Source organism: Zingiber officinale, chromosome 1B (genome assembly GCF_018446385.1).
Source record: "Zingiber officinale cultivar Zhangliang chromosome 1B, Zo_v1.1, whole genome shotgun sequence".
NCBI lineage: Eukaryota > Viridiplantae > Streptophyta > Magnoliopsida > Zingiberales > Zingiberaceae > Zingiber > Zingiber officinale.
In genome coordinates, this window is record NC_055986.1 from 362,675 (window position 1) to 383,028 (window position 20,354).

General features: G+C 36.1%; 3 protein-coding genes and 1 non-coding gene across 9 annotated transcripts; all 4 read left to right on the top strand.

Moving 5' to 3' along the window:
- Window positions 1-152: 152 nt before the first annotated feature.
- LOC122045635 (splicing factor, suppressor of white-apricot homolog) lies at window positions 153-7,327 on the top strand. 4 transcript variants are annotated; one of them, XM_042605949.1, is made up of 5 exons: window positions 153-581; window positions 1,658-1,809; window positions 1,885-1,929; window positions 2,250-3,038; window positions 5,832-7,327. In XM_042605949.1, the coding sequence occupies exons 1-5, from the start codon at window positions 257-259 to the stop codon at window positions 7,104-7,106; spliced, it is 2,586 nt and encodes an 861-aa protein (XP_042461883.1). In that variant the 5' UTR covers window positions 153-256; the 3' UTR covers window positions 7,107-7,327. The 4 variants fall into 4 exon arrangements, with proteins under 4 accessions (XP_042461883.1, XP_042461890.1, XP_042461895.1 ...); XM_042605969.1 differs by lacking the exon at window positions 153-581 and adding an exon at window positions 654-1,591; XM_042605956.1 differs by lacking the exon at window positions 1,885-1,929.
- On the top strand, window positions 4,413-4,477 carry LOC121995089. The gene has a single exon (XR_006115840.1). It is a non-coding gene; the product is annotated as a small nucleolar RNA snoR101 (small nucleolar RNA).
- Window positions 7,328-10,033: 2,706 nt separating the features above from the next.
- Window positions 10,034-14,306, top strand: LOC122045658 (UDP-D-apiose/UDP-D-xylose synthase 2-like). Its single transcript, XM_042605980.1, has 10 exons — window positions 10,034-10,195; window positions 10,279-10,608; window positions 10,825-10,917; window positions 11,011-11,118; window positions 13,003-13,117; window positions 13,228-13,361; window positions 13,428-13,529; window positions 13,605-13,697; window positions 13,764-13,899; window positions 13,975-14,306. Exons 2-10 carry the CDS (start codon window positions 10,318-10,320, stop codon window positions 14,088-14,090), a joined length of 1,188 nt encoding a protein of 395 aa, XP_042461914.1. The 5' UTR covers window positions 10,034-10,195; window positions 10,279-10,317; the 3' UTR covers window positions 14,091-14,306.
- Window positions 14,307-15,518: 1,212 nt separating this feature from the next.
- On the top strand, window positions 15,519-19,639 carry LOC122045667. 3 transcript variants are annotated; one of them, XR_006130071.1, is made up of 8 exons: window positions 15,519-15,827; window positions 16,314-16,382; window positions 16,944-17,060; window positions 17,126-17,200; window positions 18,445-18,579; window positions 18,647-18,788; window positions 19,087-19,329; window positions 19,438-19,639. XR_006130071.1 is itself a non-coding variant. In XM_042605990.1 (7 exons), the coding sequence occupies exons 1-7, from the start codon at window positions 15,609-15,611 to the stop codon at window positions 19,242-19,244; spliced, it is 915 nt and encodes a 304-aa protein (XP_042461924.1). In that variant the 5' UTR covers window positions 15,519-15,608; the 3' UTR covers window positions 19,245-19,639. The 3 variants fall into 3 exon arrangements, 1 of the variants encoding a protein (XP_042461924.1); XR_006130067.1 differs by having other exon boundaries at window positions 19,441-19,639; XM_042605990.1 differs by having other exon boundaries at window positions 19,087-19,639.
- Window positions 19,640-20,354: the final 715 nt, after the last annotated feature.

The following is a 20,354-nucleotide window of genomic DNA, read 5'->3' on the forward strand; positions in this document are numbered from 1 at the left end:
ATTTCCAGCAATTTTACTCTTTTTTTTTTTATTTTCCTCTCCGAGGCGTTTCCCGTGTTTGGAAATATGGGAACAGAATTTGAAGGATGGTCTTGCAAAAATAATAATACCAGGGTCTAGAATGAATTTTATCCAAAATGCTAGGTTAAAAGTGTGCGCCGCGTCGAAGTTGCGAGGGTTTCCTGTCTCAAGGCGTCCCATCGGAAAGCACAGATTCGTCCTGAGCAACTCATTCCCTCGGTCGGCGGTCGCGGGGATGGATCTGAGGTTGGAAGGAAGGCATCCGTTGTTGTTCGACGACGATGCTGCCTCGGCTTTCATCAATTCTGCCGACGCCCTTGTGCCATGGTGCGGTGATCCCACCCTTCTCATCGATCGTTATGACGTCCGACACCTCCTCGATCGGATTCCTCCTCGCCCTCCGAGGAGGGCCTCGAATCGTCTCGCTGAGGAGGTGGCTGACGGTGGTGTGACCGCCTCTCAGCTCGACCATGAACGCTACCTCGATCTCCTCCCTTCCACGGACGACACGGATGCCATCAGTGTCGCTTCCCCCGACGATGCAAGGGAAATATCATCAGGTTTGTTTACCGTAAAAAATCTTTTCTTTTCTGTATTAATTTTTTTCCTGCATAAATGAGGTGATTCCTAACTTCAATTCAAATTGTATTGATTTTACTGAATGTTTATCAGAACTTGTTTGGAGCCAATATTTGGAGACGAACGGAGGGGTAACGACTTAGGTGTAGGAAGCATGACTAAAATTCTTGCAGTTAATAATTTTAAAAGTCACATCTCTGTAATTCTCAGAATAGCATGTAGTATTCGGTAGATGAATCTGATTACTCATTTTAGCATGTGAGGCGCCTATAAGCTACGCATATAAGTAGGTCTAATTTTGTAGAGAAGGTAAAATTCTTTGATTTTCTGTGCTTTTTCATCACCATTTTATTTTATTTGCAATAACTAATACATGTTCTATTCACACTGTTTCTAATTTCCCCTCTCAAAATAACAATTCACTTATTTGAGTAACATATTAATTTGGTAGTCTTAATTGATTTAAAGGACTTACAGGTGGTTTAATCATCATGAAACCTAAGAAAATGTCTTCATTTCTTTTTTTTTTTGTATTGATAAAGTTTCTTTGTGGACTGACAACCTGCTACCCATAAAAAACGTTGTTTGAAAGTGCTTTTGGCTTGCTAGTGATAACCAAGTCATGTTATTTGGGTCTTTCAATGACCTTTTCTTGTTTTATAGTTCCTGCAATGTATTGCATGGCCTGCAGTTGATGTTTGACTTGCTCTTTCATACTTTATGGAATGAAATAATTCCTCATGGCTCATATAATATGCCATGTACAGTTCTATATTGGTGGATGGTGGGTTGATAACCTGTATACTTGCTCTGTTCAGTTTATCGCGGATCTTGCGGCCAATAAAATGACTCACATGTTAATTAATTGAATATTATATTGCATTTGCATTCTAAGTTTGCAGGATGGGTGCTTAGTTCATGAGTTCACTCAGAATCCAAGTAAGAAACTTCCACATTCTTACGATTGTTCATCACTGAATTTGTGTTAATGGTGAGGCTTTTTTATTTTTTATTTTGATGGTCATCTTAATTGAGATTTTGGTCTTTCTTATTTCAGATAAAATTAAAGATTTGGATGCAACTTATCAGGCTGTACCTTTTTCATATGGAAATGCCGAGAATGCAGCTGATCCAAATAAGGATTCTGGATTAACTTATTCTGGTTATCGTCCAGCTTTTCCACTCCCTGAAAGATTGATGAGTAAACTAGTAAGTGCAAAATGCATGCATCAAACTCCATGTTCATGTCTTTTTCCAGATAACAAGTATATATGTTCTATGTAGATTGTTATTATTCTTCAACAGTTGGAACAGCAATTTTTGTCCAAGGTGCATATATTCTTCTAAAGCTTACATGTTAAAGTTTCAGAAGCTTGGAGCAGTGATGAAGTGCTTACTAAGTTTGACATTCATGAGCAGCATTATTTCTTGTGATGTTTCATGATGTGAGGAATGGGTAGGTGGGATCGCAATGAAATATGTCCATCAGGCAGCGACATTTAACACTTATGGATGAGCTTGCACTTTGTTTCTTTTCTTATGATAATTTATTACTTCCGGTTAAGTTTAAAGTATCAAGTTTTTAGTTACAATTGTGATGTTATAATTCAAATTATTGCTGACAAAGATCATTTATGGGTTTCTTGCAGCCTGATACAGAGAAATTGCATCAAATTATTGCAAGAACAGCATCGTTTGTTAGTCAGCATGGTGGACAATCAGAGATTGTCTTACGTGTGAAACAGGGTGACAATCCAACTTTTGGGTTCTTGATGCCAGATCATCATCTTCATGAGTATTTTCGCTTCCTTGTTGATCATCCACAACTTCTAAATAATGATGCAACTAGTGAGAAAACACAAGATAAGGAAAAGCTGGAAGAGCAGAATAAAGACATGCTTCCTCCCCGTAGTGGGGCCTTGTCATTGCTTGGATCTGTCTATGGATCAATAGAAGACGACGATGATACTAATGCTACTGGATGTACCAATCCCAGCATTGCTGATAATGCACCAAGTTCTCATAGCTCAGAGCAAGCCTTGAAGACTTTGGAAGGGCATAATAAAATCAAGACAACGAATTCCTATGTGGTTCCTAAAGATATGACTTCAACAAGAAAGAAACTGGCCACTAGATCTAGTTCACCTAAGGTTCTACATAATAAGAATGCAAGAGATGGCAAAGGAATCCTTCCTGTTTCTGTTGAGCATAAACACAGTGATCAATTTTGCATGCCGGATGTTAAACCGGTATTATTGGAACCTCCATCTTTCTTAAAAAGAATGATAGAAAAAATAGTTGAATTCATTATTAGAAATGGAAAGGAGTTTGAGGCTATCCTTGTGGAACAAGATAAGTCAGTAGGCAGATTTCCTTTTCTTGTGCCGTCAAATCAGCACCATGCGTACTACCTTAAGGTTCTTGAAGAGGCTCATCAGGTAATTTCTGTACAATCTTGCCTGGACCATATCAATGTGTACAAAATGCCATTTTTTCATAACAATTTTTACCTGTGACATACATGCTCTGGTTCCTTGAAAGATTTTAAACATACAATATCTCATATGTAGTATCTACAGATTGTTTCTGATTATTTCCACTGTTTTTCAGTCTCTGTAGAATTATCGACAGAATTAACATAGGTTGTCTTGAATTTACAAATGTTGGTTGAAATTTTTTCTGTATCTATCAAATATGCTGTTCCAGATAAGGAGAGGATTAAATTTCATGGCTAAACCTCCATATTGTGTCTCTGATAAAGAACATTATACAGGTTATCTAATATCTACTAAGTTAAGTGAACTTTAACTTTGTTCTTGTTTATGGAGTTGGACCTGAAAGCTAGATTTGACCTTATTGCAAATTAACAAAGATCAAGGAAGTGGCATCTTGTAAGTTGAATAAGCAAGATTTTATTCAAAATTGTATAGCCTCTATTATAGCAAAAAAGCTTTTCATCTAGGTGGTTAAATTAATAATTTACTGCTCCAGTTTATAGTGAAAATATCCATTAAGGTCTTTACAAATAAATGAGGGGAATTCATTGTCCATCTAAGATAGATTTTAAAAGAGGGTATTTTTCACTTGGTTATTTCTAAATTTCTGATACCGATACTGTCACACATGACTTTCTGTACGTAATATAAAATTTACTCTAGGAAGGTGGTGGCAGCCAATTTTTCATAGTATACGTGTAAAACAAAGATCATAATCTACATTTCATATATTAATTTGCATGTGATAATATATGTTAAGAAAACCATTGACTTGGTGATTCGGTTTACACCATGGCATTATGTGCATGAGTGGTGACTGGTGAGTGGTCTTTGCCTTTGCACTTGACTTGGCTAGATACCTTAGTTTTGCCCTGTCAGTGTGCCTATCCAAACTTGGACATTTTGTGTATGATGATAAAATATGTTAAGATTTAAAAATACTATTAGTATCTTAGCTGTCCAGGTTATGCCATTGCATCATGTGCATGATTGATCTTGCCTTTATGTTTGTGTTGGCTACATACCTTAATTTTTCCTAGTCAGTGTGCCTGTCTAAACGTGCACAAGAGTTCTCGTATATCAAACTAATAATATGGTCTTTAAGCGCCCCCCGCCCCCTTCCCTTCCTTCTCTCTCTCTCTCATCCCAGTTAGTAGTCGGGTGCCTATTCTCCCCATACGCTATTCAACTGTCCAAGGCTAGTAGCCACTTGTGATTTATCTTTTCTGTGTTGGTCTAGGGACGGGCTGGCAGAAGGGTTTATTAATCGCCTTTTGCCACCGTGAAGTTTGGAGAATAACATATGTGCACATGATGACATTACACTTGATCTCTGAGTTTTCAGGTAAGTAATATGCTGACTGAAATTCTATTCTGATGCACAATATTCTTCCTTCACTCGGACTTTCTGATTTGACCAATAGGTAGGAAAAAAATGCCTTGATGAAGACTACTTATCTTTATTTTATTTTACGAAGATTCAAATTTTTTTTTGAAGATGGTATTGTCACTCAAATGCATTTCATGTCCAAAGTTTGACCTTTCTTGTGCCTTTTGATTTCTGTAGGAGTATGATCTTTGAATTTCTGTTTGTAATTACCAGTCAAATTTTCTATTATATCTTAATTTTGAATCTATACAACACCATGAATTGATGTTCCATGAGGCTTTTAATGAAATAAAAGGGCAGCCCGGTGCATAAAGCTCCCGCCATGCGGGGTCCTGGGGAAGGAGCCATTGTTCGCAGCCCTACCTTGTTTTTTGGCAAGAGGCTGTTTCTAGGATTCGAACCCGTGACCTTTTGGTCACAAAGCAATAACTTTATCGTTGCGCCAAGACTTTTAATAAGATAGGGGCATTTATTTCAATTCACAATAAGTTTTTTATACCACCCATTTTTTACTGCATCTTATGTTCCCTTTATAAAGTGTAATCTGTCTTTTTCGAGGAGTATTTGTATTTGGAGCCAATTCATTGTCCAGTCTTTGCATTGGTGGGGGGCAATGAGCCCCCACCTATTAACAGGTGGGGGCCATTGCCTCCCACCAATCCCCTTGTCCCGGTCCAGGAGCGGACCAGGACAAGGGGACCAGAGGATCCGGTCCCCTGTTCTTGTATTTCATTGGTTTTATTGAATTGATGTGAATGACTTTTATTGGGCCTGCTGCTTATCTGATGATAGCAAAATCAAATTCTTGGATTCAATGGTGAATTTCTCCAGTATATATCCCACCCTGATTTTTGGAATAAAAAGAAAAGTGAAAACTTCTAGAAAAAATTCAACTTTTTTCTTATTCATGGAAAAAGGAGTTTCTATCGTTAATCCTTTTAGTCTCATTTCTTACAATCAGTCAAGCTTTTAGTGACTTGTGACTGTCCGAGTATCAAACAGTGGAGAATTCGAGCTAGCCCTAATTAAAGTGAAAGTCTCTTTTCCACCTTTTCGTTTCAAATAGTTTAGTAATTAGAGCAACACTTGTCCTAGGTGGTTTTGATTATTTTTTGTTATTGGCCTGTTCCAATTTGTAAATCATGGCTAATAACGATCCACATGTCCATATAATGGTACAATGCTGTTTTAGTTGTAAATGAATCCTCCCTTTTTTGTTCTTTTCTTTTTTTTTGCGGTCTTTTATAGGGGCTCCAGTTTGCCTTCATTAATGTAAGCTATCTTTTGTTCAACATTTTGCTTCCCAAGGAAAAGCTAACAGATATCTGATTTTGCTATTGTGGCAGGGTAATGCCAGGAGCAAGAATAAAGGACGAAATGAGGTTTCAGAAGCTGCTCATTGCAGATCATCAGATATGTCAGAAGAATGGTTTTACGATCCTCATAGAAAAGAGAAATTCAAGATGGTAATTGGTGGTTCGAAAAAGGAGAAGCATGACCAAGATTCAAATCGGCCCACTCAATCTGGAGCGAGTGTAGATGAAGCTGCTGCTATTGTTTTGGCGGTCACAAGAGGTGTGAGTCCTGCTAATGCTCGTCAACATGTTGCAGCTCCTGATTCCACGCTGGGTCTCTCTCAACGTGAGGCTTTACTTGGTTCCAGTGCTGGAAGTTTTTCCTCGTTACCAGATCAGGATTCTATGCCCAAACGTGGTTCTAGCTATGAAGCTGGTACATCATTGCATTTGTCGGGCCTTGACCCACCAAGTAAAAGGGCTTCTAGAACAGTGGATGATGTATGGATTGCAAAGGCTATTGCGAAGACTGCAGCACTTGCTGCATCGCGCGAAGCCGATTCATCTGAAGCTTCCTTGACAAAGGAGCAAAAATTGAAGGCTGAGAGACTGAAACGAGCAAGGATGTTCTCTGCAATGATAAAGAGTGGTAATCCATTGACTACGACATGTAGTGCTGCAACTGATGAGGATTCATCTTTGCATATATGTGCTGGAACTGATATTGCACACAAAGAACGAGAAGGAAGCTCTGTACCTCATGATGCAAACGTATCTGCAAGAACGAAATCTCACGGGAGAGAGATTGATCAAGTTATTAGCAGGGATAAAAGGGAGAGACACCGTCTGAGCTCTCAAAATTTTGATAATAATGAGGATGAGGATGGAAATCATAAGCGGCACAAGAGTAGGCAGTGGTCAGAACACTATAGCAGCAGTGGTCGCAAGCACAGAAAGCATCACTCATCTTCCGATAGAGTTTCTAGACATCATAAGCACCATAGTTCTTCAGAAGATGAATACAGGCACCGAAAGAAGTCCCATCATCATAAGGATGAAGATGCTTCGGAAGACGAGGAAAATGAGAAGAAATTGTATGATAAGCACAGGAATAAACATCACTCGCGATCCCAAAGGAACCACTTAATTGAGAGAGAGATGAATAGAAACAAATTGGATCAGCCCGAGATCGCTCAGAAATTGTCGAACCAGCAACAGGAATTAAATATGCCAGGAAGTTCTGATACGAAGTCTACAAATGCTTCCACGGAAGTTTCAAGTGGTCTCAGAGAAAGAATACTGGCTATGCTGCGTGAAAACCTGTAAACGATGCTGTCCAAATGCATTTTTTACTTCTGTATAATTCTTCTACTTGCTCGTTGATCTGTAGTAGTTTTGAGCAAAATGCTTTTTCATGATTTTTTTAAAGTTCTTGATGCTTATTTCAGGGATGTTCCATTCGCTCTCCCTATACTGGTTGTAACAATGTGGGGCCGGTACATTTAAAATAGAATGATCAAATGTCAAGGACCAGATCCATTCTATCATTCATAAGAGATCGAGTGTCTATTTCCACTTCCACTAAATTTCCCAACCTCTCACATTTGATGGTGGGACCCACACTTAAGTAGTGGGTCCCACCACTTCATTGTGAGAGGTTGGGGCAATGTCTGTATAGGCAGGATGAAATTTACCCGCCATTATCTCCATCTTTGCTGTTCTTGAAGCCTGTCATTCTTCTCAATTAATTTACTGATTAAAAAATCAATGGAATCTGTAGTAACATAATGGCTGCAACATCAGTGTGCCTATATAAACTGATTTAAGCATCAGAAAGTTCGGAAATTCCTTCAATACTGATACTTTTATGTTACAGCACCCTATAGAATCTTCACCCGTCAAATTTCTAACTGCATCCCTAACTTATCATTTTATCTGATTTTAAACAGAAATACTGCGAAACAAAGTCAGTCGGAGAGATGACCCCAAATATCTTCTTAAGAAATGATGAAATCTCCTTGAAATCTTTAATAAAAATAATAATAAAAAAAACAGGAGTGAGATTTCGTGCATGGAAATCAGAGGCCAGTCGCTCATTTTAGAAGTCAGAAGTCACTCATTGATTCTATTAGATGTCCAAGCACAAATTTTATACAGTGTCGGCTTCATAAGGATAGTAATTAATTGGATCAAGCAAGCCAAGTAGGATAGTTAATTTCTCTAACATAATAAATCAATTCGTCAAGACGAACCACAAGGACCAGGACCACGATAATTGGATTTATTTGATCAATCAAATCGAGCAAACTAAGTGGGATGAATTGGCCTAATAGGACAATGATTGAATGGGTCGAGTGAGTCGACAAAGTAATTGAGCAGAGCCACATGCATGGTTGAATCGATCCAATGGGTGAAATAGATAGAAGATGAAATATTTCATAAAGTAAGATCTAATGAAACACCAAAGATATATGCCCGATAGTTTTAAATCTTCTCCATACAGATTAACCCTTTCGATGAAGAATATTTGAAATTGAAAATATTTTTGAAACAAGATTATAATTAAATATTTTTTTATTGTAATGCTCTAATAATACACCGCCAACGCGGCTATGCCTTTAGCCCGTACAGGGCATATGATCCATGGGTTTTGATTAAGCATGTGTTCACGTGCATCTACTGCAGCGGCGCACGATACAAAGGTAGCGGACCTCAACGATACCAGCACAGGCGCAGCGGTGAATATTTATTTTAGAACGAAAATCAAAAAGCATCACTCCAGATTTATATATATATATATATAACTAAAAAATAATTTAAAATTATTATAGCAGTGATTATTATAGTGTCAGCTTGTAGTTATAATATAATTATAATAGTTTTAAAGTGATATAAACTATGTTAAAATAATTTTAATTAAATTAATAAAAAATAATATAAAAGTATATCTAGATAAAATATATATAATTTTAACATCATGCACCTCCTCACGCATGAAACGATGGACGACATCCGATCTGACCATAACTTTGATCAAACTTTTTAAATCCCTCTTAAGTCTTTAATTATATGCAGCATGTATAATCATCGCTGTGATGTTGTCAAGGGCAGAGCCAGGTATAGCCCGACCCGAGCTGTAGCCCGGATGCCCGACGATGATTTACTGTAGAAAAAAAGGAAAAACAAAAGAGAAAGCGGTGTCTAGTATGAGCATCGACATCAACATCGACATCAGTATGGCCCACAACCCAGGTAGATCATCCAGGCTAACTCCACCATTAGATGTTGTTCTTTACAAATTAAGGACATCTCCAATGTAAAGTTCACGAGAAGTTTGTAAATTTAAAAAGCTAAATAAAAAATCTTAAATCATGATAGAGGTGAAGTTTGAGATTTATAATTTAAGAACAATGGTGAAAATACAAACTTGCTCTTTTGTCTCGAATTTGATATAATATGAATGAAGCCATGCAACTCATGTTATGAATTGGATCATGAGAAAATTCATTTAAAGATTTAACTATTAATTAAGATATTTCAATGAGCTTTAGTATTATTGATGTGACATGCATATTGGGATCCTGAAAAATAACTCATTTAGAGTTCTAATCATTAGAGATGCTCTTAGGACATCTCCAATAATTAAATTTCTCCATAAACTTTTAAGTAATTTTTAATATGTCACATCAATATCATGTTATATTAACATCAATATCACGTTAAAAAGTGAACAAAAATCTAATATTCTCTTTACAATCTAAAAATCTCCATATAACTTTTTTCCCTATATTAAAAGTCACATATCTTTATTTATTATTTTTCATTTAATATCTTTATATAATTTTTACTTAATATTTTTATTAATTCTCATCTTTATTTTATTTTATTTTATTTTATTTGTAATTTTAATTAATAAATTAATAAACTTAAGATTTTTAATTTAATATATTTTATAATTTTTATTTAGTATTTAATTAACTTATGAATTTTATTTTAATTATAGTTATTTTTTTACTTATCAAATATATTTTTTACTTATGAATGTGATTGACTTCAAAAAAAAACAAAGGGACTCACACTAAAATAAATTTCATAAAACTATTAATAAAAATTAGTAATGAATAAGTCCATACAAGAAATTAAATGCATTGATTAGTGACCACAAATTGCTTATCGTGGTGGCCATGGACAGCTGGGCGAGAGGAGGGACAACGCGCTGACGGCCAGATAAATGATCAAACACAGCTCGCCAGAATGGCACACTCTCTCCATCACCGACCGATCCGCTATTTAAATCGTCCACTCCTAAACCATCCCGAGGCATCTGCTCCGCGTTGACCGCACCACTCTCTGTCTCCGCTCTTCCGCTCCTCCCCCGCAGTCGTCGGCAGGAAGCGGATCGAAGCCACCGAAAGGTTCGCCGTCCATCCGCATTCCGCTTGCTTCCTCATCTTTCCTTATTCTGCTTCTTCAATATTTTGTCTCTTCCTTTGGCTAGATCCCGCCGATCGAGGAAGGAATCTTGAGCGCATCGGCCATGGCATCGGCTGCGAGGCTGGATCTTGACGGGAACCCGATAGAGCCGATGACGATCTGCATGATTGGGGCCGGGGGGTTCATCGGATCGCACCTATGCGAGAAACTGATGGCCGAGACGCCCCACACGGTGCTGGCAGTGGACGTCTACAGCGACAAGATCAAGCACCTACTCGACGCGGCGGAGGGGCAAGAGGCCGCGCGCCGCCCTTGGGGCGGCCGGATCCAGTTCCACCGCCTCAATATTAAGAACGACTCCAGGCTCGAGGGCCTCATCAAGATGTCGGATTTGGTTAGTTCCCTTGTCCTGTGGAACAGATCTAACCCTGGATCTCTTCTTGCACTTTTTTTCAGTGTGATCTGTGCGGTTCTGCAATTTTTTTTTACTGTCACTTTACTTCTCAGCATCTTTTCCTTGGCCGTGATGGTTTGAGCGAGTCTTTTTTTTTCGTCATCATCGCAAGGGATCCTAATGTATATGTAATACAACTTTTTGTTTTCTTTGTAGACGATTAATCTGGCAGCAATTTGCACTCCTGCTGATTATAACACCCGCCCACTAGACACCATCTTCAGTAATTTCATTGATGCTCTCCCAGTTGTGAGTTTTGAGACCCCTGGGCTTGTTCGTTTCCAGTTGGATTTTCTTTGTACTCTTCTTTGGTATTGATTTGGTTTATTGTGGCTTGTGCAGGTTAAGTATTGCTCAGAAAACAACAAACGCGTCATTCACTTCTCAACATGTGAAGTGTATGGGAAAACGATAGGAAGCTTCCTACCCAATGATCATCCTCTTAGAAAGGTATCATTGGCATTTCTACATTTGATTTGCATATGGTTATTTGAAGATGCTATAAATTAATGAAACCATTTTCTTGATGACACTTTTAATTCTCCATTTCTTAATAACATTGCTTCTCGATGGTAATGACTAATGACCTTTTTGACCTGAAAACGTGTTTATTGTGGGTACTACTCAAGTTGTGTCAATAGTCGTATTGAGTTGAGGTTCACTTAAAAATAAATATTCCAGGATAGGAGGTTTTAAACTACGATTAATTACAAATCCAAATCACAAGATTGCAAGATTTTTTTGACTGCCAAAATAAAGAAAATTTTGACTGAAAAATTGTGAAAATATTAATTGGTGATATATGATTTCTCAGTTGTTCTAAAAGGAAAAGATTAGAGACCTAAGGCCTGAATCCAACAACAACAAAACAACTTTTGGTTTGTGTTTTGGTCTCTTCTTTAAAAAAAGAAAAAGGAAAAAAAAGTCAGGATTGGCTGTATTTTTTTGCAGATGACGGCCTCCAATTTTGAGTTTTCCCTGATGTTTATAGTCCCAGAGGACCCAAGTGGGCCAGGTTAATTTCCTATATTATGTTACGTTAGGTGTCTCAGTTTTTGTTTTTATTGATACAATTTCCTAGATTATATATAGCAAGTCAGCCATCCATGAATAAGTGCAGACCAACTTTATAATAGAACACCTTTGTCCATTTGCGAGAAGTAATGAATTATTTCCAACAATTTTTTAGCTCGGTTGTAGAAAATGTGCACGATATTAAGGTTAAGTAGACTCATTAATGTTCACGAGTTAAATTTGTCACATGTTCATGAACAATAGAAGAATTTGATGGAGTTTTGGAGTTGGTAGTTGGCTTCCCTTGAGTTCCAGTCCTTTTACAGTCAATAACATCATTCATGAGCAAAACACAAGGACAAGATCATTGATTGGTAAAAATAAATCTAAAGTTTTCTTTAAAAAAGTTTGCTATAAGAATTATTTTATCTATAATATTCCTAGAATCTACAAACGTATTTCAGTTGGTGCATAAAGTCTAGGCCTATGTGGTTGAAATTATTTACATGTTTGATACACTCGTGAATAAGCTAATTTTCATTTACTCACTTGAATTTGATTTTACTTGTGAGCGGGAGTGTCGTTCTATTGGGGTGGACATGCTTCTAGTTCATTAAACAAGCTTGAACATTTTTTTTTTTTTTTGGTCTCAATTGAATTTAAAGTTTGTTTAAATCAATATTATTTACAAGAAGTACTTTAAACAGCTGCATATGCTACACAACAAGAAACTGGGTCATATCATCTAAATCCTAGATATATGGTAGGGTTTTGGCTATACAGTGGGTGAGCCAATCTCCACCATTGGACGGCATATGTACTGCATATTTGGTTTGTTCTGTTAATGAGTTAAAATCAAATTAGTTGGGTCCGGTTCAATGAAATAAAGGTTGGTTTTATCTATTTGAACAGTAGTCTTTCTTTTAAAAAAATTGATATATTAATTGGGAAGAGGGTAAGGAGAGTGATGATGAGAAATGTATTTATACAGCTGATTTTAGCCAGGGTTACCACTCCCTGTGGAACAATGGCAATGATCATGAGGATATATCAGCGTACTAGATTGTGCATTAAACATCATTTTTTGAAAAGTTTTTCTACCCCTTATGTCTATCAAATCTGGTATTCATTTATTGTGCTAAAGTCAGAAAAATTGGTTTCGAATGTTGTTGTGTAATTATTTTCTAGTTTTTTTTTTTTGGACAATGCCTGCCAAAGGAACACTTTCTTCTTTCATGGTGCATAAGGTATCTTTCTCCTGGAATGGTATACTCGTTCATTATTCTACAGTTTGACCAATGAAAAAATATGATTGAATAGGAACCTGAATTCTTTGTGCTCAAGGAAGATGTGTCACCCTGTATTTTTGGTCCTATTGAGAAGCAGAGATGGTCTTATGCCTGTGCAAAGCAACTTATTGAAAGGCTGATTTATGGTATGTTTCTTACCAATTTCCTATGGTGCAATGACACTGCCTTGAGTTGACCAATTTCCTATGGTGTTTTATGTTGCAATCTACTTACACTTCATCTGGATCATCTATAGCCGAGGGTGCAGAAAATGGTCTTGAGTTCACCATTGTGAGGCCTTTCAATTGGATTGGACCAAGGATGGACTTCATCCCTGGAATTGATGGTCCTAGCGAGGGTGTTCCGAGGGTTTTGGCATGCTTCAGTAATGTGCGTCATACACTTCTAGGTAGTAATATGCATGTATCTATTTAACCTGGCTTTTGCACAATGCAGAATTTGCTGCGGCGTGAGCCTCTGAAACTTGTTGATGGCGGCCAATCCCAACGAACATTTGTGTATATCAAGGATGCTATTGAAGCTGTTCTGCTTATGATAGTACGCAGTATCTTATTTCTTCTCTCTGTCTCTCGTATTTCTTCAATGACAGACAATATTATCCTGCTCTCTTAGGAAAATCCTGCTCGAGCTAATGGCCACATCTTTAATGTCGGAAATCCTAACAATGAAGTCACTGTAAAACAACTTGCTGAAATTATGACACAGGTAGACATGTGCTATTTTTCGTTAGCAAAATCAAAGTCTTCAACCTATTCTGTGTCCGATCCCCAGGTATATTCAAACGTATCAGGGGAGCCCGCTTTGGAGGTGCCTACGATTGATGTGAGTTCGAAAGACTTCTATGGCGAAGGATACGATGACAGTGATAAAAGAATCCCTGACATGACTATTATCAATAAACAACTTGGTATACACTTTATTTCATTTCTCAAATTTCGAAGGGAAGTTGTAGTATGGTATTTTATGGTCAATTCAAATGTAGGTTGGAACCCGAAGACATCTCTTTGGGACTTGCTGGATTCCACGTTGACCTATCAGCACAAGACCTATGCTGAAGCCATCAGAAGGTCCATTGCAAAGCCTGCCGCATCGCACTAGATGCTTGCCTGCCAGCCTTTCCTGTCTGCCTTTTTATATATTTTGCAGATCATATAGATATTGCTAGTGAATTGTTGCATTGTCATTTTTTCTGTTGAGACTTTCTTCACTAGCTTATGACCCATAATTTAATTATCATGGGGGGAATTCATTTACCTACTAAGACTGAATGCTGGAAGCCAAGCCTATATAAGCCAATGACTGGTATTTTGTTAATGGACCTTCATCTGCCTGATTCTTAAACAACCCTCTACCCTTTGTATAATATAAATCATCGTCCGAGACTCTGATTTGGAATTGATGCCTCAACTAAATTTATAATCTTTCACGTTGTTAATTTGCTATAAACCATATTATCATCTCTAAAATACTATAAAAACTCTTTAACATCGTCTAATCCGCCGCAATAGCTCCTCTTCTAAGCTTGCGTTCCATCTCCAATCTCTCCTTCACCAGCTCTAAATTGTGCTAAAGTTCTAAGTTTTCTTTATCTCTAACTTCAACGATTGAATTTCGGACTAACTTAATATAAATAATTTCGGAAGCTTATTAAGATTGAAAAGTAACAGATGATAAATTTAAAAAACATGATAATTTCTAAAGTCCGTAAGGTGCCGCTTTTACTCTTTATTGTTATTATTTTTAGAATTTCCTTTTCTTATATTTCATGTAGTAAACAGGCTATTAGTTCGCCCAATGTTTCCGCTAATTCCTATGAGTCATTAGTGCAGATGGAAAAATTACATGAAAGACATATTCTGATCCCTCGAAAAGATCTAGTCACTACCGCATAAGATATTGTCATCATGAAGTTTAGGATTTAAATTTCAATAAAATCAAGATAAATATTTTTTTTATGTACTAATCACTATTTCAAAAGCTAGTAACTGCCCGTGATTTACCTCCTCCGTGTTGGCCCCAGGACGGATTGACGAAGATGTTGGGGGCGAGCGTATTCGCCTTTTACCACCAGAAAAGACATTCTGAATATTTAGATACAGATATCTTGGTTCCCTTTTTTTGAATCAGAGGATGGACCATTCATAATTACAATCAGATCATAGCCATGATCCGATTATAATTAGTTGTGATCTCTTCTTCGGTTCATCGTTCCCTCTAGACTGATGGTGAATAAGTGGCTAGGTTGTGGAGGAGGGTAACTTCCGCTTATCTCTCCAAACTAAACTGTAATATGGAGAGGACGATGAATCTAAAAAGAGATCATAATTAATTATGATCAAATCTTGATCATGATTCAATCATAATTATAAATGATCCATCTTCCAATAAAAAAAAAAAAACAGAAAGAGATCTCCTCTTAAGAATTTCATCATTTCATTTTATATAGACCCTATTATTTTATATATCTATCTTTAAATTTTTCCTTAAATTTTTATTCACTGAGCATATCAATTTCTATTCTATGATAATACCCATCCCTTGACCACGGTGCCGTCCCGGGGACCCTTTTCTCATATTCCAAGACCTATTGGCCGTTAAATTATCACCCGATTAAGGATGAGCCTCGGAGCCCTCCCGCTCTGTCAAAATCCTCATCGCTTTCCCTCGATAAACTCTAATCTTGCCTTTCAATCTCTCGTACCTTGGTATTCCATATCTTCGCCTGTTGGATCTTCCCAGCTTAGCCGATGTCTGAGGAAGTTTTCCTCTTCCGCCTCCGCGTCGGGTTCATCGTGGTCTTTGGATCTCCCTCTCCTCCCCTTTCAAATAAACGAGGTGTAGTGTTTTCCATTTCGAGAATTCAACTCAATTTCTAGACCGTTACTTACTTCGTGAATCTCTGAAATGGATGTCAACAAATTATCGTTTGCTAGTATTTTAAGTTATTATTGTACAGACACAAGCTCCTTCGATTTGCTAAAAAAAATATGAGAGATTGGAAAAAGAATAGCATTTTTAGCGAAGGTTATGTTTTGTTGCTTGTCTATGGTCCCTGGTGGCTATAAGCCATTAAATCAAAAAGATTATATAAGGTTGGTCAGTGAAATAAACCAGTGAATCCACATTTTAGAATTATGCAAGCTTCATATAGTAAAATTGGCAGTATTTGGTAGGAAAAGAACAGAGTAACAGTTGTAAGAATATTTTATTCGAAAAAGCCATCATAATCAACCGCATACCATTGCCATTTTTATATATAAATGATAAGCATGACTTATTATGATTTTGTTGATTCACGATCTTGATCCTTATGCATTTTAGGTTATGATACCATCAGAGAATAAGACTTTGCATTTGTACGAAGCAAGGTATTTGGGACTATTGGAAGAGGTGACTTCTCTATTATGTTTGTTATTTATAGTCCACCTTTTTTTTAAAATATCATTGATACTCTTCTTCCATAGTTTTTATCGTATAATCTTGCTGAATATAATAACCAATAGTTATTCGCTGAGATTTAAGCAGTGTTTATAATTGGCTACTGACGCGCTCGTGTGGATCTGGATTATAGTGAAGGATGAATTACTAGAAGCAACATCTAACAAATAGATAATTTGGAGATAGACTAGTAAGTCTGAGCATTCATGGTATGTTATGTAATCGGATGCATACTATTATATCAACCATTCAGTAAAATATGCATTTACAACCACGGAATACATCTGATAAATATGGTATTCTATAGAATTTTCTCAGGACCTTCTCATTCTAGAAGTTTAGTTGATCCTTGTGGTAATTTATAGTTGTAGTGTTCTATATTCCTCTTCAATCTGCAGGTTGTAGAGTTAGTTTGTAAACTTTTCTATACCATACGTGTCAATAGACATGTTTGTTGCTTTTGCAGCTCTGTGAATGTATGCATAATTTTCTTATCGGTGCTACTTTATGCAGTCACTGTCTAAAACAAAGATGTTTGTGCACTTTGTGTTGGATCCAGTTCTTTCCGGAATATCTGAATTTGGAACACCATATGCTGCTAAATATGGTTGTTTGGTTGTCATAGAGAGTGTAAGTCCTTGGTTCATTACATCCTAATTAATATATTAGGAAAGTTGAATCTCTTTTTGGAACAGGTTAATCGTTTGGAGATTGGGGCATTGGTATCCATTAGGGGCATTAGTCGTGTGGGCATTGTAAAGCTTACACAGGTAAGATCTCAAACAAACCTATTACTATATACAAATTTGTAGATAAACTATATTATTTAAATTCAAATGGAATCTAATATTTCTGTACAACAAAGATTTATATGCATGAGATACAAGGTCTTTCTTGGAACATAGCTCTAGAAACATCAACATTTGTGATTTAGTTTTGCGAAGATCCCATGAACAATGCAATCCAATTTCCATAACTTACTGATAGAAGAATTTAGCAATTGACAATTAGAATACCAGAGGCCATAAGTTACATTTTAGATGTGAAATTATTTTTTTTTTTCTGTCGAAGGTAGAATGCTGAGTTTGGCTCTGAGTCAAGGCAAATGCTGACGTGATTTTTCTAGCATTTTGTCTTAAAGTAAGGTTGTAAATGAGCATGTTGGAGATAGAGTCCTGTTGAAACTCAACACTTAAAAATTCATGAGCTCAAGCTTAGCATTGCCCAATATGTAGCTTGCTCATTTAGGTTGGGTTGACTAGAGAGGAATATTAGGAGGGAGAAAAGGCTTACTAATTTAAACATGATGATCCATCAATTTGATCCATTTTGAATCGTTTTTCTTCCTCCTTCCACTCTCCATTTCCCTCCTCCCACTCTCTCTTTTGCAGAATTTTTCAAGTTAATAGCAACAGTTCCCTCGTAGCTGACAACTCATTATCTGAGACTAAATTAGGGAATCACAATGAATCTATAGCATGTTATCATTAAGTATTTTAGATTTTAATTTATATTTATAGTTTAAAGTTTGCTATTAGAAACTTGGTATCCGTCTTTAGGAGTAGTCCTTTTTCATTCTAAAGGGCTCTTAACCTCTCGTATAAATTATTTTTCAGCTTTTAGAAATTTTTACTTTGTGAGATTTCTCTGTGTGAGATTTGTGTTTGATACTGCATCACAAGTGCTGGAGGAGCATTAGCAGATGGACCTCCAAGCAGATCATCATTTTGCAAAATAACCCTAGGGCTTCATTTTTTGCAGTGTGGAACTTGAGAAGACTAGACAAAAGTATATGGGGAACACTGTTTTGTTTTAGGGATAAGTTTTGGGGTAACATGATTCCTTGTGGGGAAAAAATGTTATTTTCATTTGAATATAAAAACAAGAAAACAGATGAATTATTTCCTTACTAAAGATAGCCTAATTTTTATCTAAAAAAATAAATTTTGTTTCCCTTCAATGCTTTCTTAATGTTGTTTGCCCATATGTTTGGTGGCATTCATTATTGATTCAGATGGAACCCTATTTAAAAGGACTTGTCCTGCCGATATTGGACAACATTGCTGACCAAGAAAGTGAACTAGAAAAGAAACTTCTGGAACTGACAGAGTTGATCATTAGTCTACATAACCTACAAATTAGACTAAAGGTAAATCCCTAATCATCTAAGCTGCCTGCCACTTGTAATTATTTTTCAGACTCTGTTTATTATTCAGGCTTCTAAGCAAGAACTGCTGCAAACACGGACTAAGAACTCTATTGCATGGGCTCAAAAAGATGTTTTCAAAGATTGTGATCAATCTTTCATTCCCAAACTAGCAGAACGAATATCTTTTGCTGCACTACAACCAGTATCAGGTCAAGATTAATTATTTTCATTAACGGGCAGAAATGCCAACCTTGGACCTCTTCAATGTCTATTCATATTTGTCTATCGAGAGAATTTATCTTGTGCTGGTTCATGATGTTATGTTCTCCGATCTTTGTTGGCTTTGAATTGTTTTATTTTTTCACTAGGTTTGTTACATAACATTGGGAATTTGATCTATTCAATCATTGTTACACTTGAAGCAAGACTCTGTGCTATAAAATACCAGACAGTCTATTATCAATTCATCTATGGCTAACTAATTCCTAATTTTCCTTCATGCTTTAGGTATGACTGACTCTGAGTTGTTTGCTCTGCAACAAGAAAAATTACGTGCAATGGATTCAACAGACACATTGGAAAGAGTCAACTATTGTATCCAGTTCACTAGAAATAGCATTAACATGGTTGCAGCAAAACTAGCTATCCAATCTTTAGAAACCTAATGTCGACGATCCTGCAAAGTTAGCAGTTTGAATTATTATTATCAGTCTCCAAGTGTTATGAAAGTCAAAATTTTCTTCATAAAATGTGAGTTATGTCGATTCTTCTTTTCATTGTCTCTATCTTCTCTAGTTATCTGGTTTTAATGTAAACTAACCTCTTTGATTGTGGTTTTGGTATAAATCATGCTGCAAGAAGAACGTTCAATGGAGAAAAACAGCTCTCTTCAGATCTGGTGGCAAATGCTGTAGATAATTGTTGTAACATGTTCAATTTGTCGTCTTGAATTGCAACATGTTTAATTTGATAAAAGCATGTCTGCCCGAGTATTTCTGGCAAACACTATTTAGTAGACCTTTTAGGTTAAAATTCTTACTTGAAAATAGATTGTTGATTATGGTTCCAAGAGTTTAATAGGATCTTAGAATATAAATTTGTTAAAAAATAGTTAAATGTGTTCATTAAGTACTTTATTTAAAATTATTTGATAGATTATTTTATATTAAAACTGTCATTAAAAGCAGATTATTGTTTTTTCAAATTATTTATCCTAAAAGCCCTAAGACACTATTTTTAGAATATAAATTGATTTCACGAGTTACCGATTGAAACTTTATTATCATAGATATTAATAAATAGTAGTAGTATTATAAGAGCAACCTACATTAAAAAAGAATTAAATAATTTTAAATTATCAAATAATTTTGAACTACTCATCTTAACTCGAATTCTATTTTTATAGAAACTCCACTTTCACAAATTTAATAACTGTAAATTAGAGAAAAATCTTCAATCATAATATTAACTTTGCATGTAATCCCTATGTCTAAAAAATTTTATTTTCACTCCCTGCATGCAAAGTATTACTTATTTCAACTCTCTCATGCAAATATTGTTACCTAAATTACCCCTCAGATTTTTTAGGTACAAAAAGTTCAAAATTGAATATAAAAAGTTCAAAAACGAGTATAATTCTTCTTAAAGTTAGCATTTTATATTAAAATCGAGTATATTTTCTATTAAAATTGTCCCTCTTTTTTTTTAGGTATAAAAAGTCTAAAAACAAGTATAATTCCTGTTAAATTCAACACTTTACACTAGGATCCAGCACT

Coding starts and splice junctions, on each gene's coding strand:
- LOC122045667 (XM_042605990.1), top strand. CDS start 15,609: ATGAGCCTCGGAGCCCTCCCGCTCTGTCAAAATCCTCATCGCTTTCCC. Junction 16,383..16,943: donor ATTTGGGACTATTGGAAGAG/GTGACTTCTCTA, acceptor TACTTTATGCAG/TCACTGTCTAAAACAAAGAT. Junction 18,580..18,646: donor ACCTACAAATTAGACTAAAG/GTAAATCCCTAA, acceptor TTTATTATTCAG/GCTTCTAAGCAAGAACTGCT.
- LOC122045658 (XM_042605980.1), top strand. CDS start 10,318: ATGGCATCGGCTGCGAGGCTGGATCTTGACGGGAACCCGATAGAGCCG. Junction 10,609..10,824: donor TCATCAAGATGTCGGATTTG/GTTAGTTCCCTT, acceptor TTTTCTTTGTAG/ACGATTAATCTGGCAGCAAT. Junction 13,118..13,227: donor TATTGAAAGGCTGATTTATG/GTATGTTTCTTA, acceptor GATCATCTATAG/CCGAGGGTGCAGAAAATGGT.
- LOC122045635 (XM_042605949.1), top strand. CDS start 257: ATGGATCTGAGGTTGGAAGGAAGGCATCCGTTGTTGTTCGACGACGAT. Junction 582..1,657: donor TGCAAGGGAAATATCATCAG/GTTTGTTTACCG, acceptor TTCTTATTTCAG/ATAAAATTAAAGATTTGGAT. Junction 1,810..1,884: donor AAAGATTGATGAGTAAACTA/GTAAGTGCAAAA, acceptor TGTTCTATGTAG/ATTGTTATTATTCTTCAACA.